Source organism: Onychostruthus taczanowskii, unplaced genomic scaffold (genome assembly GCF_017590055.1).
Source record: "Onychostruthus taczanowskii isolate IOZ18803 unplaced genomic scaffold, ASM1759005v1 scaffold110, whole genome shotgun sequence".
Taxonomy (NCBI): Eukaryota; Metazoa; Chordata; class Aves; order Passeriformes; family Passeridae; genus Onychostruthus; species Onychostruthus taczanowskii.
This window is the reverse complement of record NW_024497630.1, coordinates 604,544-629,951: the sequence shown is the minus strand read 5'-3', so window position 1 is coordinate 629,951 and position 25,408 is coordinate 604,544. Positions and strand designations below refer to the sequence as shown.

General features: G+C 56.5%; 1 protein-coding gene across 1 annotated transcript; it reads left to right on the top strand.

Moving 5' to 3' along the window:
• The first annotated feature begins 77 nt into the window (after positions 1 to 77).
• ONECUT3 (one cut homeobox 3) lies at positions 78 to 24,780 on the top strand. Its single transcript, XM_041423373.1, has 2 exons — positions 78 to 1,107; positions 24,488 to 24,780. Exons 1-2 carry the CDS (start codon positions 78 to 80, stop codon positions 24,778 to 24,780), a joined length of 1,323 nt encoding a protein of 440 aa, XP_041279307.1.
• The last annotated feature ends 628 nt before the right edge of the window (positions 24,781 to 25,408 follow it).

Here is a 25,408-nt window from a genome sequence, read left to right as displayed (position 1 = left end):
CGGCGGCGGCGGCGGGGGGGTGGGGGAGGAAGGCAGCGAGCGAGCGGGCGAGGCAGCGGCAGAGCCCGGCGGCCACCATGGAGCTGGCGATGGAGAACCTGGGCAGCCTGCACGGAGTCCCGCACTCGCAGCCCGCCGAGCTGCTGAGCCCCGCGCACGGGCGGCAGAGCTCGCACCGCAACCTGGTGCCGCACGGCCGGCCCGCCATGGTCTCGGGCATGGCCTCCATCCTGGAGGGGGGCGACTACCGCGGCGAGCACAGCCTGGGAGCCCCGCTGCACCCCGCCATGAGCATGTCCTGCGAGTCGCCCTCCGGCATGAGCCTGAGCAGCACCTACACCACGCTGACTCCCCTGCAGCACCTGCCGCCCATCTCCACCGTCTCGGAGAAGTTCCACCACCCGCACCACCACCACCACCACCACCACCCGCACCAGCGCCTGGCCGGCAACGTCAGCGGTAGCTTCACCCTCATGCGCGACGAGCGGAGCTTGGCCTCTATGGGCAACCTCTACAGCCACTACCCCAAGGACATGCCGGCCATGGGGCAGCCCCTATCGCCGCTGCCCAACGGGCTGGGCAGCCTCCACAACGCCCAGCAGCCGCTGGCCCCCTACGGCCCCGCCGGCCACTTGCCCAACGAGAAGATGCTCTCGCCCAACGGCTTCGACTCGCACGCCGCGATGCTGTCCCGGGGCGAGGAGCACCTGGCGCGGGGGCTGGCGGCGCCCAGCTCGGCCATGATGCCGCCGCTCAACGGGATGCACCCGCACGGCCACCCGCACGGGCAGCCCGGAGCCTCGCTGCTGGGCGAGCGGGAGCGCCCGGCGCCCGGCCCCGGCTCCCAGCCCGGCGGCTCCGGGCAGGTGGAAGAGATCAACACCAAGGAGGTGGCCCAGCGGATCACGGCCGAGCTGAAGCGGTACAGCATCCCGCAGGCCATCTTCGCGCAGAGGATCTTGTGCCGCTCCCAGGGGACCCTCTCGGACCTGCTGCGGAACCCCAAGCCCTGGAGTAAGCTCAAGTCCGGCCGGGAGACTTTCCGCAGGATGTGGAAATGGTTGCAGGAGCCGGAATTTCAGAGGATGTCGGCGCTCAGACTGGCAGGTAGGACACGGCACGGCACGGCACGGCTCGGGCCGTCCTCCCCGCACCTCCGGGCGGGTGGGTCAGAGGGTGCTGCGAACACGCGTCGGAACCCTCGGGGGTTCCGGGGTTGCCATTGCGAACTGGGGACGGGCCCGGGCGGTGTAACCTACCCGGTTTGTGACCTTAAGACCAAAGGGAAGGAATTTATGTTTAAGGTGAGTTATACCTAAGGCGACCTCCCGCCTCCCCGGGCCTGCTGCTCCCCGGGAGAGATGCGGGATCGCTGCTGGACGGAGCCCAGAGGTGCCCGTTGGCCGCCGCCCGTCCTCCTGCCTTGGGGATTTCCCTCTCGGTGCCGCCGAACCGGCCCCGTGGCGCCGGCAGTACCCTGGAACTCCTCCGCCGTCGCTTCGGCCGCCGCCTCTCGGTACCGGGGCCGCGCTCAGGGGAATCTCCGGGCCACCCCGCCGGGGCTGCGGCACCGGAGCCGCGCTCCGCTCCCTCCGGGCACCGGCTGCCCTCGGCAGAAGGACCGAGCCCCGCCTGCCCCTTGTCCCGGCTGGGTCGAGGTCCCGCAGCGCCGTTCCCGGCGGTCTCGGCCGGCGCTGGGCCGAGGCTGTGCTGGAGAAACGCGGCGATCTGCGCCGAGGGCGGGCGGGGGTCGCGGGGAAGGGGTCGGAGGGTGCGACAGAGGGGACAGCGGCGAGCGGGGACGTGCCCGGTGCTCCCCGCCAGCCCGGGCTCAGAGCCGCTCCCCCGGAAACGACCGGAGCTCTTGGCTCCGCGGGGCCGAGCCGAGGCGGACAAAACACACGTTAGTGATCTTTAATTTATTTTTTAAGAAATCCGAGCTCCCCGTGGGGACGGGCAAAGCCAGCGACGAGGACCCGCCGTTATTTATGGGGAAGAGCAGCGTTCATATGTATTTAGTGTAATTCAGTTGCTCTTTAATTAGGGCAGGGTAGTGGCATCTTTTAGTTCCAGTCGATGCCCTATTGAAAAGCAGTTAATAGAATGCAAATTGTTCTTGGCTTTACAAGGTTCTGGTAAATAAAGATTTAAACACTGCCGCGATCGGCCGTTTAATGCCCCCGTTGTTTGGGCTAATTGAGCAGCGGGCTCGGGCTTCTGCCTCGCCAGAATTGGAAATTATAATGAATAATTTAAAAATAATAGTAGTAATAATAATTTAAAATATCCGTGATGGTGATGATAAAAAGGCGGCCGCAGCTGGGGGAAGCTCGAGGGGAACTCTCTCCTCGGCCGGCCTCGAGAGGTCCTTGTCCCCGGCCCGGGTCAGGGATCCCTGTCCCCGGACCGGCTCGTAGGGTCCCTGTCCCTGCTGTCACTTCTTTGCTCCTCGCCCCGCCGTGGGAGGTTTATTCTCCTCAGAATTATTTTTCTTTCCTGGCGCCGTTTCCCCCAGCGCCAGGGCCGCCATGTCCCCATTATTTACAGGAATTAACCCCCCAGATTTCCGGGGAACGGTGTTTGTTCATTTGCTGTCCGTGAAAACAGGGAAAAATCCACCAACCACCAGCCCAGGCTCCCGTCCTGACCCTGCCCGAGCTGCCCTCGCTCCCCACGCGGCTCCTGGAGGGGCTCGGCCGAGCTGCCCCCTGCTCCTGCCGCTTTGTTCCGGCCCCGAGCCCCGCTGGCTCCCGCTTTCGTTTCGCTCCTGCCACCGCCTCGCCGGCCCGGGCCCGGCCCTGGGGTCCGCCGCAGCCCCCCGGGCTCAGCCCCGGCCCGGCTGCCCCGAGCGGCGGCATCGGGGGGAAGGGGTCGCGCTGGGGGGCGCCGGGCCCGAGCCCCCCGCTCGATGCAGGCGAATCCCCAGCCCGAGGCCTCGGGGAGAGTCCGCTCGTTCTTTCCGGCTGCCCCGGGCTGGGGGCCTGGAGGGGTCCGGATGGTTGCCACCTTCGCCCCCGGCAAGCAGGGAAGGGACCTGGGCGGCAAGAGGAATTTTTCCTTCCCGGTAAAAGGAAAAAAAAAAAAAAAAGAAAAAAAAAAAAATGTGTTCTACGTGTGGCATGGCCGGGGCAAGTACTGGTACTGGTTCTGATCCTGTTCCTGCTTCTGTCCTGGTTCTAATTCCTATTTCTCTTTCTGGTCCTGTTCCTCGTTCTGCTCCTGGTTCTATTCCTGTTTCTGGTCTTGGTCCTGGTTCTGGTCCCGGTGCTATTCTTATTCCTCTTCTCTTTTTGTTTGTTCCTATTTTCGATCCTAGCCCTGGTCCTGGTCCCGGTCCGGGGCCGCAGGAGTCCATCTGATGGATTAGTCCGAGTCAGTGAGCCGCGGATCGATGACCACGCCGGGCCACTAGAAATGGCACCGCCGCTTTTCTCCTCTTTCCAGCCCAGTTCCCCCCGTCCCGCCGCCCCCTCCGCAGATGAACCATTAATTATTCAGCTGGGAGATGAGGGGGCTGCAGCTCCGGCCGCCCCGCGCTCCCTCCGGCCCCGCTGGCCCCGAGGGGCTCCGCAGAAGAGGAGGGGTCCCACGGAGAAACATCTGGGCAGCAGCTGGCGGTGCCCAGCGCGTCCCCTCGGGCCATTCATCTCTGCGACCCCGAGTCGCGGCCGCAGACCCCCGGGCCCGCTCCAGATTAATCTCCACCAACTTCGTGACCGCCCCGCGAGGCCTGCGAGGGCCCTGGGTGCCGCAGAGCTCCCACGGTGGCATTTTTTGGGGTCCTTGCACGGGTGTGACCCCCACTCGCTAAACCCCGGCCCCTCTTGCCCTGGGAAAAGGCGCCGGCTCCTTCCCCGAGGGGGATGCGGGAGGTGGGAGCGCTCCTGCGCCTCCCTCCCCGCGTGGGGCGGCGGGCAGGGGGTGCCTCCCCACCCTGCGTGTCCCTCGCGTGGCTCTGGGTGCGCTCCCATCCCAGCCCCCCTCCAGTGGGAGCCCCCTCCCCGCCACCGATTTATTCCGGCACTCAGGACCGGGAAATCCGCTCGTGATTATTTCTTGGGAGGGCGGCACCGCCGTCGTGTCCCTTTCGCGGCGCGGCGCTCCCTGCTCGCCTCCTTCCTTCGTGCCCCGCTCGGAGGGGCGCTCGGGGGTCCCTCCTGCGGGGGTTTTCCCCGGCCGTGCGTGGAATTCACCCCCGCGCGTGGGGTGCGCCTGGCCCCGCGGGGCCCGGGCAGCTCCTGCTGCTTTTACATTCGCTTCTCCTTTTCCCTCTCCAACCTTTCGTTTTATTTTCCCATTAACACTTCTACCCCTCACCCCCCACTCCCGTTTTTTCGTTCTTCATTTTCATTTTTTTGTTTATTTGTTTTCACTTTGTTTTGTTCGTTTTGTTTGGTTTTTTTTTCTTGCTTTCTTTCTTGCTTTCTTTCTTGCTTTTCTTTCTTGCTTTTCTTTATTTCCTTCTTTCTTTCCTTCTTCCTTTCTTTTCCATTCTTTCCCTTCCTTTTCCTTTCTTTCTTTTCCTTTCTTTTTTAATCCTTCCTCTCCTGCTATGAATCCCTTCCCCGAACATGTCTCCACCGCAGCACCAAGTGTCCTTTTTCAACACAAACCCCAAAACCACCCCGGAACTGCGAGCACGACCGCGGGGCTGGGTCGAGGCTAATGCCCGAGGGCTTTGACAACGCAAATAATTAATATCACTAATTAATACAGCAAAATTAATACACATACGTGATAGAAAAAGGGACAAGATGGCGCTGAATAAAACCTCGGGAAATATATATATTTAAATTTTTTTTTCACGAGTTTTGTTTTAATTTCAGCCTCTTTCAAACGACTTTGTCCCAACGACGGCTCCTTCAGGCCCGCGGCCACCGAGCACCGGGGCGGCCCCGGCTCTGGCCCGGCTCTGGCCCGGCTCTGGCCCGGCTCTGGCCCGGGAGAGCGGCAGAAATCCGCGTGCGGTTTCGTTGTTTTCGATCCGCGCGTGGCCGCAGGCGACGGGAAAAAGGCGCCGCAGCCGCGGAGAGCTGTGGAGGACCGGGAGCGAATGGGTTTTGTCGCCGTAAAATGGGCGAAAACGAGATTTTGGGGGTCTCGGCTCGCAGCGGCTCCTCCCGGCCCGCGAGAGTTGCCCACGCAGGGAGTCGGAGAAAGATTCGAGAAAGGAGGCAAAGCTTTGTCCCAGTTGGGGAACAAAAAACAACAAACTAAACCTTAAAAAGTCTGGGTTTTTTTGTTTTGGTTTGGGTTAATTTTATTTTTTTTAACTTGAATTTCTTAATTTTTTTTTCTTAAATTACTATTTTATTTCGCTGTATTTTTTTTAAAAAATTATTTTTTAGCTCGTAAATGTAGTTGGAACGAGATGAGCTTTATGTATTTTTTTTTTTTTAATTATTTTTTAGCTCGTATATGTAGTTGGAACGAGATGAGCTTTAAGATCCCTTCTGAAGCAACCCGTTTTGGGATTCTGTTGAATTAGAGGCGACTTTCTCCGTCCGCACGGAGCAGCCACCGCCGGCGTCCCCGGCTGCGCGGGGGCGGCCGCTGCGCGCTCCGCTGCTCTCTCTGCGCCGTGTCCCGCAGCTCCTGGAGTCCCTCATTGCCTGAACCCCGTGTTCCGCAGCTCCTGGGGTCCCTCATTTCCTGAGCCCCGTGTCCCGCAGCTCCTGGGGTCCCTCATTGCCTGAGCCCCGTGTCCCGCAGCTCCCCGCACCCTCCGCGCTCCGCGCCGCCGCCTTATCAGCGCGGCGGGGCCGCCTCGCTCCGCCCGCGGCTGTTTTTCTGTTTGCTCCTAATCTGCGCCTCAGAAGGGGCCAATAAACCTCCCGCAGGTTAAACATTAAATGGGGTTCCTTCCCCCCACCCCCAGGAAACAGCCTCCCCTCTGCGCGGGGTGCCGCCTGCCACCCACCCGCGCCCGCGGGGTGCTGCTCTCCCAAACGCTGCTCCCCAAATCCCCCACGGGCTCTGCACATCGCCCAGCCCCGGGAGCCACGCCTGGCGCTTTTCTTGCCGCCTCCTTTTAATTTGGGTTCGCATTTTGGGTGGGTTTTTGTTGGGTTTATCTTTTTCTGGGTGTACAACACGGGGGTGATAATTTTTTTCCTTGTCCTGTCAATCGCCACTGAAACCATAAGGGAGAGATAACAGAGAAGAGAAAACTCTCGGAGTGACCTTTGAATCAATTTGAAAAACCTCATTTAACTGATAAGTCTTGAAAGGCCCAGAACTAATTTGAAAATACATCTATTAAAATCTCATTGCCGCTGCCTGGGAGCTGCTGGGAAGGGTGTGCGAGGCGACTTCCCGGGGTCGGGGGAGCCGGGAGAGCAGGTTTAAGCCCTGGTCAACAAAGAGATTGCAGAGCTGACTGCAAAATGATGGGGCTTAGACCAGGAGAAAAATAAGAATATTAAAAGAAAATGGGTTTTTCTCTCCCAACTGGTGGGGAAAGGGGAGATTTACAGCATTTTTCTGCCATAACCAGGCACAGAGTCTGGGATCGCAGACAGAATATTGGATTTTATTTTTTTATTTTTTTATTTTTTTCCGTTCACAAAACAAATCCAATATTTTCTCATTCTGCTCAGAGGCAGCTGCAGGGCCGGGGCTGTGGCTCTGGGGGGGCAGCCGTGCCCCACAGAGGGGCTGAGGAGGAAGCTCTGTGCTCCCATCACTGCGTTTTCTGCCCAACTCCCTTGGTGCCAAAAAAGCTGAGGAAGCACAGGGATGGTGAAGGCAGGAGAAGAGCAGAGGCAGGGCCCAGGCTCGTGTTTTCCTGCCTTGCTCTGGGCATCACCTGGGTGTAAAGGAAATAAAAATCCCTGCAGAAAGCTCCTGGCACGGGGGGCTCATGGTGTGAGGCCGTCCTGGGCTTGGAGCAGGGTGGTGATGGCTGACTGGAAACACGAACACAAAAATAAGATTTGAAATGAAATAAACTCCATCAGAGCCTGGCTTGAAAGAACTGAGGCTTGGCAGCTCGGTGGGGGTGTGGAAATGCTCCTCTTGCTCCAGAGCTTGGGTGTAATTTGGGATGCTGGGAGAGAATCCCAGCAGGACAGGCCGTGTTCCCTGCAGGAATTGTTGCTTCCCTGGCTTGGACAGAACCTGAGCAGTCATGTTCCCAGGAGAGGAAGAGTCTCCTGAGGTTCCCTGAGTTTTTTGGAAAGGTTCAAGCAGAGGGAGGCTGACCCTGAGCAGGAATGGAGGCACTGGGCAGCTCTGATCTGCCCTCACCCCATACCCACCTTCATGGCTCTGGCCCGGCTTCTTTTTTGGGTTTGAACTGAGAGGTCCAAATTCCTGGAGTGTAGCATGAAGCTGAGGCTTAAAGGAGCCCAGGATGAGTCTCACTAACCCAGGACGTGTCCCATCAGCCTGGGATAGGGTCTGGCCCAGCCAGGACGTGCACTTGGCCATGGCCCTACTCCTGCACAGCCCCAAGGGCAGCGCAGAGAGGTTGGGGCAGCCCCTGGTTTTGGAAACTGGCCCAAATCGGAAGGTGGAATCCAAAATGTTCCCCTCCATTCTCATCCAGAAGCGGTGCAGGGAGGTGCTGGCGAGCAGCAGCCTTTGGCAGCTTTTGGAGTGTGTTTAATCCTGGCTCCGTGCAGGACTGGGGCCACTGAGCGGTAAAATTTGCTGATTAAATGGAAATTAAAAAATCTCGTTAATACCTCAAATGATACAGGGAGATCTCTGTATCCAGCAAGATGTAAAGCAAGTCTGGCTTGGATGGGAGAAATGGAGTTTTGAAATGTTTGGTGTTGTTAAAAGATAGCAAAGCAAAGAGGTAATATCGGTTCTCTGGGGCTGGAAGGGGGGACCAGGGTATTTAAAAAATAAGGACTCGGTATTAAAATGGAGAGATGTTTGTATGGACATGGGTAGGATTTCAAGCATGACCCTAATAACTTAGCAAATTTATATACAAATATATATATATACACACACACAAATCTATACATATATATTTGCTAAGTTATTTTTATACATATATATATATAAATTTGCTAAATTATTGCTTATGTTTTATATATATATATATATATATATATATATATATATATATTAAAATATATATATTTTTTAAGTCTTTAGAAATTAAAAAATCTCGTTAATACCTCAAATGATACAGGGAGATCTCTGTATCCAGCAAGATGTAAAGCAAGTCTGGCTTGGATGGGAGAAATGGAGTTTTGAAATGTTTGGTGTTGTTAAAAGATAGCAAAGCAAAGAGGTAATATCGGTTCTCTGGGGCTGGAAGGGGGGACCAGGGTATTTAAAAAATAAGGACTCGGTATTAAAATGGAGAGATGTTTGTATGGACATGGGTAGGATTTCAAGCATGACCCTAATAACTTAGCAAATTTATATACAAATATATATATATACACACACACAAATCTATACATATATATTTGCTAAGTTATTTTTATACATATATATATATAAATTTGCTAAATTATTGCTTATGTTTTATATATATATATATATATATATATATATATATATTAAAAAATATAAATTTGTTAAGTCTTTAGGGTCATGCTTGAAACATATATAATGGAATAGATATATATATTCCATTAGGGATCTGCATCAATGCTCTAAACACTGGTGGTTTGTGCAGTGCAAGGAGAGGAGGTTCAGAAGTGATTTTAAAGGCATTCCACGGGTGTTTTATGTCTGGAGGAGTTGGATTCAAGGTGTTGCACAGGTGCTGAAGCCAAGCCTTGCCCACGTGGGGGGATGCAGTGATGCTGGGCTGAGATGGGCAGGGTTGATTGTATTGCTTGGATTCACTTTGGGATTTGGGAAACCTCGTCACCCCTGGCAAACCGAGGGTGGCTCAGCTCTGCCCAGCCTGGGAAAAGGATATGGAAAATTTCCATATGGAGCAGCAGGGAAAGCAGGGGCTGTTGTGGGAAGGTTGGGAGTGGCTGTGTTCTCCTTGCTTGCAGAGGAGGGAGGAAATCCCAACACCTTGAAAAAAAAAAAAAAAAAAAAAAACCAAAAAAAAAAAACCCCCAAAAAAAAAAAAAAAAAAAAAAGCCCCCCCAAAAAACTCCCAAAAAAGAAAAGGAAAAGAAAAAAAAATGAAGAAGAAGAGCAAATTGTACATTGCAGCTTTTTCTGCTGCTGCTGCCATGAAAAAAAAAAAAAAAAAAAAAAAAAAAAAAAAAAAAAAAACAAAAAAAAAAAAAACTCCCAAAAAAGAAAATGAAAAGAAAAAAAAATGAAGAAGAAGAGCAAATTGTACATTGCAGCTTTTTCTGCTGCTGCTGCCATGGCCAGGGGTACCAAGCCCACTCTGCTGAGCTCAGGGCTCGGCAGGACGAGGCAGCAAGGGGAGCTGCTGTCTCCCATCAGGCTGGAGCAGAACTGAGCTCTCCTGCTGCAGGAATGACTCCAGAGAGCCATAAACATTTGGGCCTGCGGGGCTGGGTGTGCCGAGCGGGCTCGGTGTGTGAGCTGAGGGCACTGCGGGAACCCAAACGTCGGGTTCGGCTGCCAGGGACCCTACAGAATCCCCACATGGACCAACAGCAGGGGAAACACCTCGTGCCACAGGTGATGCTGTCCCCAAGGACTGCCCACAGTGTGAGCAGGGCACAGCCTGGGGCAGCCGAGGGCCATGGCAAGGGTGGCTTTGACCCCGGGGAAATGTCCCAAAGCCACCACGTGGAAGAGACACGAGCCGTGACGTGGCCATGAACTGACAACCCCGCTCGTGCCTCAGTTTCCCTGGGCAGCAGAGGGGATGAGGTGCTTTGGCAGAGCGCGGCAGAGCTCTGGCAGTCAACCCCGCTCGTGCCTCAGTTTCCCTGGGCAGCAGAGGGGATGAGGTGCTCTGGCAGAGCCGGCTTGTGAAACCCGGGGAACCCCGCGGTGCCCCGGAGCATTCCGAGGTCCCTCTGCGGGAGCCACGCCGCTCCCGATGGCCGATAACGAGCAGGTAACGAGCGAAGCCTCCCCATTAGGGATAAAATTGCAACTGCAGCGGGAGCTGCTGACGGGCGATAGCATCAGGGGCTGACAGAGATCTCCGCGCTCCGGGAGCGGCTCCCACCGCGGGGCAGCGCGGAGCCCGCCCGGGCCGGGCAGCGCAGCAGCGGCAGCACCCCGCCCCTGCGGTTTGCACACCGATCTGGCCCTATTCCGTGGTTTTTCCCCATTTTCCGAGGGTCTCTTGTTTGCCCCGGCGCGGCACCCCCGATAAATTCCAGCCCGGGGTGGGGAGTGGACCTCGGCTGCGTTTCCCTCTGTGGATGGAGCCGCACCTGGCGCAGCCGGGCTGGAATGTGATCCTCGATGCCAAAGGGGTTTGTGCTTCCAGAGCCTCCCCAGAATGGGGATTCCCTTCCCCATTCCGCCCAACTCCAGGGAATGGGGCTGGGAATGGGGACAGGGAGTAGGAGAAGGGAATGGCGACAGGGAAGGGACAGGGAATAGAGACAGGGAGTAGGAGAAGGCAATAGGAGCAGGGAATAGGGGCAGGAGGAGGGTGGGATGGTGGCACTGCCCTGCCAGGCTTCAAAGTCACCCCAAGGCCTCTGGAAATGGATGCCTGAATCAATGCCTGATGTTAATCCTTTTTTTGGGGCCAAGCTGCGGGATTTTAGTGACATTTCTCGAGTGGAAGGCAGTGAATCCCTACCCTGGTGTTTCCCTGGGAGCTCCTCTGCTGGACTGCTCAAAGCCACCTGCCACTTGCCTGCACACATGGGCAGCCAGAAAACAGAAATGGAAAGAAAATTAAAAAAAAAAATCAGGGCATTTATTTGAGGAAAGATTATTCCAAACCAGTTGGCTTTTCCTGGAAAAATTCTGAAAGCATCTCCCCAAAACCCTAACAGCCTTTTTCACCCCAAATGCTGATTCCTCTGCCTTCACCACCTGCAAGAAAAGCCCAGATGATTTCCTTGCTCTGCTTTTTGTCACCATGGCGAGGTGGTGGCTCCATTGTGGTTACCTGGGGGTGAGCCAGGTTCTTCATCCTCGGGAAAAGGGACCCTGAGGGACATTATGGGCTCAGACCCCCCCTCAGCCTCATAGCCCAGCAGTTTTCAGGGGGTTTGTGGAGGATTTGTGCTTCCTCTGGATGGGGGGATTCATCCCGGTGCTCCGAGAGCTGAGCCCAGCCCAGGGACCCCAGTGCTGCTGGTGAGAGGGGCAGCGCCTGGCAGTGCCACTGTCACCTGGCAGTGTCACTGTCACCCAGCAGAGCCCTGGCAGTGTCTCCTGCTGTGCAAGAACAGAGAAAAGAGGCAGGAGTGGGAAGGGGGAGCCAAGGGGCTGCTGGGCATTGCCTCGGGCACAGCTGTGCCACCCGCGGGTCCCCTCGCTCCCTCCTCTCTTCCCTTTACTCTTCCTCCTCCTTGTTTTCTTTTTCCTTTTTTCTTTCTTCTTTATCTCCCTCCCCCCCCCTTTCCTTTTCTCTCTTCATTTGTTTCCCTTTTTCTTTTTCCTTTTTCTTTCCCCTTTTCTTTACCATTTCCCCCCCTTTTCCTATCTTTCTCTTTTTCTTTTCCTTGCATTTCTCCTTTTATCTTTTTTCTTATTTATTTTTCTTTCCTTTTTTTTGCTGTTCTTCTGCATCTCCTCCTCCTTTTCCTCCTCTTCCTTTTCTCTCTCTTCCTTTGCTTTACTCCCTTTCCTTTCAAGTAATTTCTCTCTGCTCTCTTTTTCTCTTTCCCCCCCTTCACTCTCCTTTTTTTCTCAACCCATTTTACCCCCAAACCCCTTTCCAACAGAAACCATTCCCTGTGACCATCCCAAGCCCCTTCCCCAGCTCTGCTGTCCCATTCCACCCTCCCACCTTCGGGGGAAAACCCTGGGGATGGGTAGGGAATGGGACTGGGAATAGGGACAGGGAATGGGACTGCGAATGGGACTGGAAAAAGGGACAGGGAATAGGGCAAGGAATGGGGCAAGGGAATAGGGGAAGGGAATGCACAGTGAATGGGCAGGGAATGGGACAGGGAATGGGGTAAGGAATAGAGGAGGGAATGGAGCAGAGAATGGGGCAGGGAATAGGGCAGGGATTAAGGCAGGGAATGCACAGGGAATGGGGCGGGGAATGCACAGGGAACGGGGCAGGGAATGGGGCAGCTCCTGCGGGATGGATCCCCCTTCCCGCAGCCCTCCCCGCAAACCTGCCCGCGAGCTCCCGCCGGTCACGTCGCCATCAAAGTGATGTGCCAGCAATATCCAACACGCAGTTAAAGCCACTCGTGGGAGTTTCAATAAAATCGACCGGGCAGGATCAATGGGCTGCGCTGGCCCCATCCCCACACGGAATGGGGCGGGGGAGATGGGGGGGGGGCCAGGAAAAACACCCAGGGCTGCGAAATGGGGGCGGTGGGAGGGGGGAGCTGATTACAAATCTATCCCATCCTCGCCGTGATTAATTGCTGCGTTACCAGAAGGAACAGCGCGGGGTGGGGGTCATTTTTAAAGGTAACGTTGAGGAGGGAGTTTCTCTGCTCCCTTTGGAGGGGAGGAGGCAGGAGCCCTTTTCCCGTGGCTTTCCCTGCCGGCAGGATGGGGCCGGCACAGTGATCGTTCACCCCAGCCCAGCAGCGATTTGGGATTTGGGAAGAGCCCTCCCCAGCCACGCAGGGGGAGCTGAGCGCCATCCCCACCCAGCTGGGATCACTGGTGTCCCAGCACTGGGACCCTGTTGTCCATCGCCTCACGGACCACCAGGGTGCGGGTTCCGGCTGCCCCCCACCCTAAAGCACCCCTGAGCAGCCCCTTCACCCCACAGTGGGACTTTGAAAGGGCTCTGCGTCCTCCCCAGCGCTCAGGGGTCTCGCTCCTGCCCTGCCCTCCCCGGAGATGCCCAGCTCAAATTAAAACATCATCCATCGTTCTGGTGGCAGCGCATAATCCCTGGCAGATCAGCGCAATTACTGCGGGAAATGCCTGGGGAGCTGAACTAATAACGCCGGCCCGGTGGATTAAGAGCCACTGGCTTAGCGCCGGCCGTGCCACCGCGGCCCCACGCGCCCGGGGGGACACCCGGGGACACCCCGGGGCACAGCGGGGTCCCGGTGGGCTCGGGGAGGTGGTTGTGTGGCTGGGTGGGGATTTGGGATGGTTTTACTGCCTCGTGTGTGGAGCAAAAGTGGGGCAGCGATGGGGCAGGGATGGGGCAGGGATGGGGCAGGGATGGGCAGGGATGAGGAGTGATGGGCAGGGATGGGGCAGTAACGGGGCAGTGATGGGCAGGGATGGGCAGTGATGGGCAGGGATGGGCAGGAATGGGTAGGGATGGGGCAGGGATGGGCAGGGATGAGGAGTGATGGGCAGGAATGGGGCAGTAACGGGGCAGTGATGGGCAGGGATGGAGCACGGGGCAGGGGCAGAGGGAGGTGGTGGGCAGCCTGCCATGCCAGCCTGCTCCCCGGGGTGAGCAGGACAGGTCTCTTCCCCAGCTTCTGCCCCAAAAACCTTGGCAAGGTCCTGCTTTGAATCCAGCCGTGTGGGCAGGGATGGGTCTGTGGCAGAGGATGGGCAGTGATGGGCAGGGATGGGCAGGGATGGGTAGGGATGGGTAGGGATGGGGCAGGGATGGGCAGGGATGAGGCAGTAACTGGGCAGTGATGGGCAGGGGTGGGGGCAGTGATTGGCCACTGATGGGCAGCAATGGGACGCACGGAGCTTCCCTGTCCCGCACCCTGGCCGGGCAGTGCTATTCCCGATTCCGTCCCCCCCTCGGGGCGCGGGTGGACCGCTCCATCCCGTGTGCGCGGAGCGGCCGGACCGGCCCATTGCGCTGAGAGAGAGGGGGGAGCAAGGGCCGGTCCATCGGGCAGTGGGGGGGTGCCGGGCTGTACCACTGCGTCCGCCCCGGGGGGAAGCGCGCGCAGCCATCCGCAGGGGGGCGCCAGCGCGGCGGGGACGGCCCGGAGCTGCTGCGGAACGAACCATTGCCGGTGCGGGGGGAGCGGGCGGGACCAGCGCTTCGAAATGGCGGGGGGGCGGGCGGGGACCCCTCCTCACCCTCAGCCGGGGAGGGGCCGGTGTCACCCTGGGGCGAGGGGGACACACCTGAGGGGCCACGGCGAGCGGCAGAATGGGGCTTTGTCCCTGCCGCTGTCACAGAATTCCAGAGCGGTTCGGGTGGGAAGGGACCCCAAAGCCCATCCAGTGTCACCCCTGCCATGGCAGGGACACCTCCCACTGTCCCAGGTCACTCCAAGTCCCAGTGTCCAGCCTGGCCTTGGGCACTGCCAGGGATCCAGGGGCAGCCACAGCTGCTCTGGGCACCCTGTGCCAGGGCCTGCCCACCCTGCCAGGGAACAATTCCTGCCCAAGATCCCATCCAGCCCTGCCCTCTGGCAGTGGCAGCCATTCCCTGTGTCCTGTCCCTCCAGGCCTTGTCCCCAGTCCCTCTGCAGCTCTCCTGGAGCCCCTTCAGGCCCTGCAAGGGGCTCTGAGCTCTCCTGGAGCCTTCTCTTGTCCAGGTGAGCCCCCCCAGCTCTGCCAGCCTGGCTCCAGAGCAGAGGGGCTCCAGCCCTGGCAGCATCTCCGTGGCCACCTCGGGCCTGGCTCCAGCAGCTCCACGTCCTCCTGCTGCTGTTCCCCCGGGCTGGGGCAGCTCTGCAGCTGGGCTCTCACCTGAGCACAGGGGCACAGGGGCAGAATCCCCCCTGCCCTGCTGCCCACGCTGGGGGCTCAGCCCAGCACAGGGGGGGTTTCTGGGCCAGTGCCCATGGCTGGGGCAGGCTGAGCCTCTCACCCCCAACACCCCAAGTCCTTCTCCCCAGGGCTGCTCTCCATGAGTTCATCCCCAGGCTGTGCTCAGGGCTGGGCCTGCCCCTCATGCTGGCTCTGTGCCAGATGGGAACAGCTGGGATTTGGGATTTGGGGCCACACTGGAGCTGGGCTGTGACATGGGCTGACAGAGGGCTGTGAATGCTCAGGGCTCCCCTGGAGCGGGGCCCCACACCTTGAGGGGCTCCAGGCTGGATCTCCCTGCTGCCACGCCCTGCTGGAGCTCAGGGGTACCCGGAGCAGCCAAAGCCCCTGTGCACATCATCCTGCCCACCTCCAGAGGGTCCTGGAGACACAAACCTTGGACACCCCACCCTGAGGGTTACAGACTGTCCTGGCTGTCCCTGCACCAGAGACAGAGATCCAGCAGCCCACTGGAAGTGACTTGGCCAAGCCCCAAGGGACTGAGGGAGCTGGGGGTGCTCAGCCTGGAGAAAAGGAGACTCAGAGGTGACCTTATCACTCTGGAGAAAAGGAGACTCAGGGATGTCCTATTGCTCTCTACAGCTCCTGGAAGGTGCCTGTGCTCAGCTGGGGTTGGGCTCTTTCTCCAGGCAGCTCTGGCAGAACCAGAGCACACAGCCTCAAGCTGTGCCAAGGGAAATACAGGTTGGGTATTAGGAAAAAGTTTTTTACAGAAAGAGTGATAAAGTTCTGGAATGTTCTGCCCGGGGAGGTGCTGCAGTCACCATCCCTGGGTGTGTTTAACAAAGCCTGGATGTGGCACTGGGGGCCAGGGTTTAGTTGAGGTGTTGGGGCTGGGCTGGACTCGATGAGCTTGAAGGTCTCTTCCAACCCAGTGATTCTGGGAATTCTGTGATTCTGGGAATTCTGTGATTCTGTGACCTTCCCATCTCACGCCCCATAAACGCACCCAGGACCAGATTTAATCAGGACATGCAGGAAACTGTTGGGTTTTTCCCCTCCAGTGCTTTTTCCCTGTCTCCAGCACATTTTGTGGCTGGTGATGGCTCTGGGCCCTCTCTAGGCACTGGCTCTGCTGAGAGCAGCTCAGGGCCAGCACACTCTGATGAAGGACATGCCATTGCCACTGAACTTGCTCGTTGTCCCTGCTCAGAGTTCCAGGAGCAGCTGGAAGCAGGAGCAGGGAATCCCAAAGGGAGATCCTTGCTGCTCCTCTCCTGTGTGAAGGGTGAGGACAGAGTGGAGTGCACAGGACCCTCAGCCACAAATGTTTTTTCTTTCACACAGTTTGCATTTATGTGAAATTCAGAGTGTGTGCACCAAATGCCGACATGTAGATCTGTGAATCCCCTGTGTTTAATTAACACTTTAATTTATTAATTTACAATTTATTGGCCTATTCAGTAAATATTATGCACACATTCTGGAACAACTCGAGCTGCAGGACTGGTCCTTCAGAAGCAAACTTGGAAGTGGATCCTTCAGCTGACAGAGCTCATCCTGCAGCACAGCAACACCATCAACCTGAATGAAAATCCATGGACTAACAAGTTCAGTGTCACAGGGATGCCACCCCGGATTGCCATCACAGGCTCCTTGTCCAGCATTACCTCATTCTTACAGAATGGAAGAATCCTGGAATGTGCAGAGCTGGAAGGGACCCACAGGGATCTTCAGTCCAATTCTGTCCCAGCCACCCCAACAAGCCCACCCTGAGCACCCCTGGCAGCGCTGTCCAAACGCTCCTGCAGCTCTGGCAGCCTTGGGGCCGGGACCATTCCCTGGGCAGCCTGGGCAGTGCCAGCACCCTCGGGGGCAAGAACCTTTCCCTAATATCTGACCCAACACCAGCCCTCCCTGAAGCTGTGACACAAATCAACCCCCGAACTCCCCTTTTCTCCCACAATCTGTAGCTGGGGCTCTCGCACCAGCGCTGAGCACAAGCGAGTCCCGCCGGCTCCAAGGAAAACCCATTCCAGGGGATGGAGCTTTTCCAGCCTCATCCCCTCCGCCGCTGCCATCCCTCCGGGCGCTGCCGCCTGACTCCGGCACTTCATTAGCACCAATTTGCTCTCGTCAGGCTAAGTGCTGCTGACTCGGGAGAGGAGCGGGGAGATCCGAGCCGCCCTGCCTCGCTCCGCGGCTCCTGCCCAGCCCAGCCCCGCCGCAGCAGCGCTCCGCTCCCCGCAGCAGCTCCCCGCGGCCGCGGTCTCCACCTGAACAATAAAAGCAGCTGATTCTGGCCCAAAAAAAGGCCTGGAAAGGGAGGAAATAGGACAAATGGGGGAAGTGACTTCTGTGAGCTGATCCCGGTTCCCCTGGGTGCTGGGAGAGCGGAGCAGGGCACCAGGTCTGCCTTCACAAAGGAGTCTGGAAAAGCAGGTGGGAAATGAAACCTGTGCAGAAAGGAAATGCTTTTAACAACAAACTCCTTTAAAGGAGTTTAAAGTCATGTGTCTGGTGTCCCTGAGAGGGGTTTGGTGGCTGCCACCAGGGCCAGAGCAGCTCTCCTGGGGAGGACAAGGGTAAAACCAGGGCAGATGTGGAGGGATGGAGCCAAGCAGAGCTGCAGCAGCCACAGCTCCTTTGTATCGCTTCAGCCACCCTCAAAACAGACTAACTCCTCTGCTTCAGTGCTGGGAAAGCTGAAAATGCCACCCATGGAAGAGCAGGCCACGCTTGGGAAGAGCAGGAGAGGAAACGAGCTGTCCTGGGGGCTCTGCTGCATGTCGGGGCAGGTCTGATGACCCCAAATGGGGACCCCCATCTCGGGAAGGAGCCTTGTCACCCAAGCAGGGGACAGAGGGCTTGTGCTTCCCTTTCCAGCCCCTTCCCTCCTCCGGATGCCATCTTCTGGGGCTGTGGGGAACGTGTGGAGTGGTCAGTGTGGGTGGCTGCTGGAGCCAGATCCATTGCATTATTTCTAGGTCGAACTGGAAGAGTCAAAGAATATCATTATCCTAACATCCTGGGCCCATTAACACACACACAGAACATTAATTTACTAACTTCATAGGCAAATTTCAGCTGCAAAGGCTCTCACCAAGAATTTACCACATATCACCATTTTAAAACCTAGAGATCACCTGCTAGGGTCGACAACAAATTTCTAACCTCTAAGAAAAACACCTGTAGAAAAATACATAGTGCAAAACAAATGCTGGATCCAGCTCAGCTGGATCAGAGCTGCCCCCTGGGCTGAGGCACCGAAACCTCGGTGTGGGGAGGGAAGGGAAGGGCAGGGAAGTGCAGGAGGGGAGGGAAGGGCAGGGAAGTGCAGGCAGCAGCGCTTTGTCTCATCTCATCTCATCTCCTCATTCGCAGCGCTCACAGGAAGATTTAATTTGCTGGGCTCGGGGAAGCGGCTCCCCCTGCAGCGCCGGCTGCATACCAATGACCAGGGGCTCTCCTCGTCCCCGCAGGGCTGCAGGGACACCGGGGGGAAGCCTGGCCCCACCAGGGGACACGTGCGGGGCTGGCAGCTCTGGCTGAGCGGTGTCAGTCTTCCCAGGATTTTCTGGGATGCTCTGCAGCTCCTGACCGCATCTCCCAGACTCTGGGTAGCCTCTGATGGGGTTTTTTATCACTGCAGAGTGGCTCAGATGCTGTAGGACCACAGCACTCAAAATTCCCCACAAGTTTTGGAGGCCAGGAGGTGATTTTTTAATTGTGTACAGCTGAAGGCTGGGGGATCCCAGGAATGGGCACTGCAGGGCAGCCTCTGCTCCGATCATTCCATGGTTGGCACTGTGAGAAATGGTACTCACTTCCCAAAAATTTAAAAGGTTTATTAAAACCTTATCAAAAATACAACAGAAGACTGACTGGAGAAAATATTACGGTGCCGAGAGCAGAGGATCTTTCCCACCATGTGCTCATGTGACTCCTCCATTGCCCTGGTCACCCTGTGCCAGGGCTGGGCAACTTTTCCCATGGAGAAATTTTCCCTAATATCCAATCTAAACCTCCCCTGGTGCAACTGGAGGTCATTTCTTCTGTCATTTGTTACTTGGGAGAAGAGACTCACCCCCACCTGACTCCAACCTCCTTTCAGATCCCTCTGCCCCTTCAAGGAGAGGGGGAAACTGAGGCAGTCCAGGGGCTGGGCCCATCTTGAAGGCACAGAGAGCAGCCAGCTTTGCTCAGGGCCATTTCCCACCCAGCAGCCACCAGTGGAATCAGCCTGTTGGATTAGGCCCTTTTCTGACCCAGAGATGGGGTAACTGAGAGGTGTTTTGAAAACTTTTATCCCATTTTCAGTTTTATGAGAAGGGTGAGACAATACAGATGTTGTAATTCACACCATCACAACCAGCAGTTAACTATTTCCTAATTACAGTACATTAAAAGTGTTTCTTGGCCTATCAGCTTTAGCCACACCATGCTGTAAATGCCTCAAAGCCAATTATCTAAAATTTCCCCTCTTGGGTCCTTCCACCATGCATCTTTCATAGTTCTATTTCTCCAAAGTATCCAGGCTTATTTGCAAGGCCATCTTTTGAAACTTGTTTTCAGGTCCATTTCTCTCTCAGCAACGTCTGTCCCATTCCATGGCATTTCTAAGTCATCCTTTGTTATCTCAAGCTTTGCACACAGATGCACACTGTGTGAGCTTTCTGCCAGGCTTTGAGAATTCTCTACAAATCCATTTCCCACATCAGCCCATCCCACCTTTGCACCAGGGAAACCTGTCCCCACCTGGCCAACCACACCCAGGTTCCCCCTCTCCATTTCTTCCTCCACCTCCCTCTGAGCCCATAAATGCTCCTCAGTTCTCTTCCACCCCTGGGAGATGATTTGACAAGGAGAAAAAGAGAGAAACTGGTGGGTTTTGTGCAGAATTTCCTCCCCCTATCCTTGCTTACAGCCGTTGTGCTGGCTCTGAAAGCCCCTGGCTGTCTTTTGTGATTTCAACAAATCACCAGCACTTAAGCAAAGTGGGCAGAAAATTACAGGTTGTATTGCAAGTGAATGGAGAGGGAAGAGCACACTGGGGCCGAAAAGCAGAGGTTTGCTGGTATAATAGAGAAAGCAGGGTCTGACAGGCTGTGGAAGCCTGCAAAGCCATCAGGTATTAGTTAAATGCTTGGCGGGGTTCACGCTGCGAGGCATAATCGCAGTTCCTGAGCAGCAGCCATTTGATTGTCTCCATTATGTCCCCTCTGAAATGATTTGGGAGATGTTTTGCTCGGAGCTGTCAAGGTTAAGTCAAGGAAAACGCGCTGCCTCTGACATGAGGCTCCCGGGAGGCAAAAACCCTGGGCAGAACCTCTGGGGAGGAGGGTGGGATGGCTCTGCTTTCTGGAGCTCTTTCCTCCTGCTTTCCCTGTCCGAGGTTCCTCCTTGTCTCTGCTCCCTCTGTTTTTTCTGCAGCTGGGTCAGAGCTGCCTCAGGGATGGCGTTGTTTGGATTGTGTGCCCGCTGCGTGGAGGGATCTGTGCCGTCACCAACCCCATCCCACTGCGTCTGCCGTCCGCCCCTTGTCACTTCTGGGCTCCTTGGTTGGGTTTGGAGGGTGCGAAATGAGCAGGGGAGGGGTTGACAGAGGAGAAAACCCCACTGTGGGTGAGCCCATTATTGGCCAACAGAGCTGTGGGAGACTGCAATATCCTGAGCTGGGAGGGACCCTCAGGGATCATTGATCCCAGCCCCTGTCCCTGCCCAGCCACCCCAACAAGCCCACCCTGAGCACCCCTGGCAGCGCTGTCCAAACGCTCCTGCAGCTCTGGCAGCCTTGGGGCCGGGATGGTCCTGGTGCTGCCAGGGCCCTCTGTGTCCCAGGAGGAGCAGGACAAGCCCAGGAATAAATAAACCCTGTCCTTTGGGGACACGTGCAGAGGCAGGGCTGGAAATGTCCCCATCCCCACAGCCAAGCCCAGAGAGCCAGGAAGGACATGATGGAAATACAACATTGACTCATGGCTGGGCTGTTTGGATCTTAGAACTTGAGGGGAAAAAGGGATTTTGGAGCAGAAATACCTGACCCACAGCTGGTATGGGTGGGAGGCAGAGCTGTGCCCCTGGCTATTGTATTCTCAGGGAATGCCCCAACAAAGGCAGGAATGATGCATCTGACTCCATGTTCTCAGAAGAAGACTAACTTATTACTTTATAATACTATATGATATTAAATAATACTGCATACTATACTAAAGAATACAGAAAGGATACTTAGTGAATGCTAAAAAGATAATAATGAAAACTCATGACTCTCTCCAGAGTCTTGACACAGCTTGGCCGGAATTGGCCAGACAGTGAAAACAACTCACACCAGAACCCAATGGAACAATCACCTGTGGGTAAACAATCTCCAGCCACATTCCACATGAGCACAACACAGGAGAAGCAAATGAGATAAGAATTGTTTTCCTTTTTCTCTGAGGCTTCTCAGCTTCCCAGGAGAAAAATTCTGGGCAAAGAGATTTTTTCAGAGAATGTGAATGCCACACCTGGCTGCCCCTCGTCCCTGGCTGCCTGCGGGGACGTGGGGACAGCCACAGCCAGGCTGCCTGGGAAAGCAGCGCCCAGGGGATGGGGAATGGGAAAAAGATCCTCCGTGGAGGGGTTGATGGCTGCCGTAAATAGATCTGAGCAGCGCCGCCATCGATCGCTGCTGTGCGGAGCTGTAATTAGATTGAGCTGGGGGAGAGGGGAGCGGGGCTGCGTCAGCAGAAAGGGAAATTAATAAATAAACAAACCAGCACAGGAAATGGGGGATGTGGCCGCCAGCGGCAGCGCGGGCCAAAAATAACCCAAAATAGCAGGGGTGAGGAGCGGGATGTCACCTGTGCCTGGACAATGGCACTGCTTCCACTGCAGGAGCCCAGGCTTACCCTGGTGGTTTGTGTTTGCCTCGGAGCTCAGAGTTATTGATGGGAGACTGGGTTGTAATAATCTTTTTTCTCTGAGGCTTCTCAGCTTCCCAGGAGAAAAATTCTGGGCAAAGAGATTTTTTCAGAGAATGTGAATGCCACACCTGGCTGCCCCTCGTCCCTGGCTGCCTGCGGGGACGTGGGGACAGCCACAGCCAGGCTGCCTGGGAAAGCAGCGCCCAGGGGATGGGGAATGGGAAAAAGATCCTCCGTGGAGGGGTTGATGGCTGCCGTAAATAGATCTGAGCAGCGCCGCCATCGATCGCTGCTGTGCGGAGCTGTAATTAGATTGAGCTGGGGGAGAGGGGAGCGGGGCTGCGTCAGCAGAAAGGGAAATTAATAAATAAACAAACCAGCACAGGAAATGGGGGATGTGGCCGCCAGCGGCAGCGCGGGCCAAAAATAACCCAAAATAGCAGCGGTGAGGAGCGGGATGTCACCTGTGCCTGGACAATGGCACTGCTTCCACTGCAGGAGCCCAGGCTTACCCTGGTGGTTTGTGTTTGCCTCGGAGCTCAGAGTTATTGATGGGAGACTGTAATAATCACTGCTAAAAAAGGAATGGAGGTTGGAAAGCTGAGAGGCTGCACCTTGGGCTGGATGTCCAGCACGGTGTGGGAATGGGTGCCAGCAGAAAGGAGAGCAAGAGGACGGACTGGATTGCCAGGGTGACAGCTGGATCACACCCACGGGTCCTGTGGGGATGTGGGAGACACTCCAAAGGCCATCCTGCAGGGCAAAAGCTCCATGAGTGGAGTGTGAGGAGCCCACCCTGGACACAGGAGGAACTGAGCATGCTGGGGTTGCTGGGAGGGCTTGGGGAGGGTGGGCTCGGGGCACAAGTGTGGGGGGAGTGTTTCTGTTTGTTGTTTGGCTTGGGGGGACTTTGGGTGGGTTCTTTTTTAAAATTCATGTCTGGGGGAAAAAAAAGTCAAATTTTCTATAAAGGCTTTTTTTTTTGTTTGTTCTTTTTGCAAGCATCTGATGGTCATAGGGTAGGTTTCCACATTCTCTGCTGGCTGTTTGAGTAAGGTACCCCTGGGACAGGGTCCCCTGGCATCACTCAGAGTGTCCCTTTGTCCCTAAGGATGGTGGTGTGCATCCAAACCTGCCTGGGGGAGGGGGAAGGGGAGGGGAAGGTTGTCCCCTGGCTTTACCAAGGCTGGCTGGTTTGGACTCAGAGTGGTTGGTGGTGTCCAGCTTGGTGCCTCCCATCCCCTGCCCAGTGGGAGCAGAGCTGGTGGCTCCCAGCACAGCATGGGGTCCAGGCCAGGGCTGAGCCCAGCAGCTGGGACACAGAGCTCAATCTGCTGCATTAATTGTCTCCTTCAGTGAGCTCCAGATTTCCCCAGCTCTGGGTGGAAGGGGTGGATCTCATCCTTCTCTCTCAGTTCGAGGTGATGTGAAGAGGGCTTGTAGTGGAGGCAGCTGAGGAACTACAGGAGGAGGAGGTTGCTTATTTTCTAGTGAGGAAGAAATTACTCCAAACAGCCTCCCAGTACTCCTGAGTTACACATTGCCTCCCCTGTGGCTGTGGAGGTGTGTTTGGAGAGCAGGGACGGGTTTAGCCCAAGGGAAATACCTGTCCTTTGCCCTGCAGCATCTTGGCCCCTCTGAGATCTGTGCTTGGAGCTTGGAACTTGCTTTGAGCCCTCCAGGCCAAAGAGGCTCCTGCAAGTGCCAAGCTGAAATCTGCCACCCAGACAGCAAATGTCTCAAGGGACCCTGCAAAATCCTTCAGAAAATCTGAACCAAGAAAGCCCAAAGGTGAAAACTGCTGCTGCCCCGGGCAAGAGCGGGACTGCTTTGGGAAGTCTTCAGCCCACAGTTTGCTCTCTCTTTTCTCAGCTTCCCAGGAGGAAATACTTTGTCCCCAGCCCTGTAGGGCCAGGTCCATGCCCTGCCGTGTCTGTGGCATCTCAGGTCCCTGCAGTTCTGTGTCTGGTTGAGTCCCTGAGCACCCAGATCAAACCTCAACAGCTTCAGGGTCAGCCCTGCTCTGAGCAGGGACTGGATCAGCCACCTCCACCATTTTACAGTTTTCTAAGAAAATATCATAGCAAAGGTCCCCTTGTCCCACCCCTTCCACCAGCAGTGTGCTTGATATCCCCACAATTAACGTTCATATATTTATCTATTTTACTCACTTTCCCCTCTGCCCTCATGCAGTGTGCTGGGGTCAGGGGGGCTTTCCTGGCTTCCCCCCTGGCAGCCCCTCTGTGCTGACCTTTGCCTCCAGCCAAACCTGTAGGGAAGGCTTTTAATTCAATGCTGACAAATGTGCCAGAGTATCCGATAGCAAAGGCACACAGGGGAGACAGAATTTCCCGGAGCCTCCAGTGGCTCAGGCAGGAAAACCCCTTCCCAGAGAGGTGGATCCATGGTGGGTCCTTCCAAACTGTGGGATTAAGGCTGCAGAGCGACCCTTCCATAATGTCCCTGTCCCCTGCATTTCCGAGCTGGCAGCTGGATGTGGTGGCCAGGAGACACCGGTTCCCTGAGTCCTCCAGGGACATCCACAGGGGTGATGAGGAGTGAGACCATGCTGAGGGAGGCCCAAGGGTAACCCCCAGAATTTAGGGCTGAATCCCAATAGCCAGTCTCTGGGAACAGAGCAATCCAGGGCTTTCCTCAGTCTCTAGTCCCAGGGTCAGCTGGAGATGCTGAGACTTTCCCTGGGCTTCCCCCAGGCTTTTGTCACCCTGGTGTCACAAGAGGCCATTGTCCCTTCTCAGGAGGCGCAGGGAGGAAGAGGAGGGAGCAGTGGGACACGAGCCAGCGAGTTTCCTGGCGGGAAGGGCCTGGATTTTGGGAGGCAGCCGGGCAACCTGCAAGCGGGCCAGGGTGGGGAAGCCCAAATTAACAGCCCTGTTCTCTCTTTTGAACATCTCCAGCTTGCAAACGCAAGGAGCAGGAGCAGCAGAAGGACCGGAGCCTGCAGCCCAAGAAGCAGCGCCTGGTCTTCACGGACCTGCAGCGCCGCACCCTGATCGCCATCTTCAAGGAGAACAAGCGCCCGTCCAAGGAGATGCAGATGACCATCTCCCAGCAGCTGGGCCTGGAGCTCACCACCGTCAGCAACTTCTTCATGAACGCCCGCCGGCGCTGCATGAACCGCTGGCAGGAGGAGCCAGGCGCCAACCCCGGGGTCCCCTCGTCGTCTACAAGCACTTTCTCCAAAGCATGATGTCCCCCAGCCCCCGCCTGCCCCTTCCTGGATGTCCCCCTCATGACAAAGCCAACCCCAGACTCACACGCATGGCCTGGCGGGGGTGGGTGCTTTTGGGGTGGGTCTGTCAGCCTCCCAAACCCTCAGCTGGGTGTCACCCATGGACGTGGGCCTCGGGCCACCTCCTGCTGCCATCTCCTGCTGCCACCTCCTGCTGCCACCTCCTGCCAGCGTGTGGAGCAGGGACAGGGTTTGTGGCCAGGTCAGCTCCGTCCCCAGGAGGGCTCAGAGGAAGCCCGTGGGTTGTGTGGGATGGAGGGAGGAGCAGGGCTCTGTTTGGAAGGAAGTGTCCCCGGTCCCTGGGGATCACAGAGCCTCATCTCCCCCTGCCCTGGAAGGTTTCTGGGGAGAGGGGCCTGTCCTGACCTCTCGCCCTGATCTCTGTCACAGCCATCCTTGTGGCTCCCCCAGGGAGGGGTAGACGTGGGGGTGACACAAGAAGGGGTGTCACAGGCTGGGCTCTGGCACAGCCCCACTGCAGCAGGGCCAGACCTGGCGTGGTTCAAAGGGGACTGAGCCGGGGAAGTGCTCCCAGTGCCTGGAGGGCTCCCGGGCTCCTGCCAGCTCTCTGATTGCTGGAGGTTTT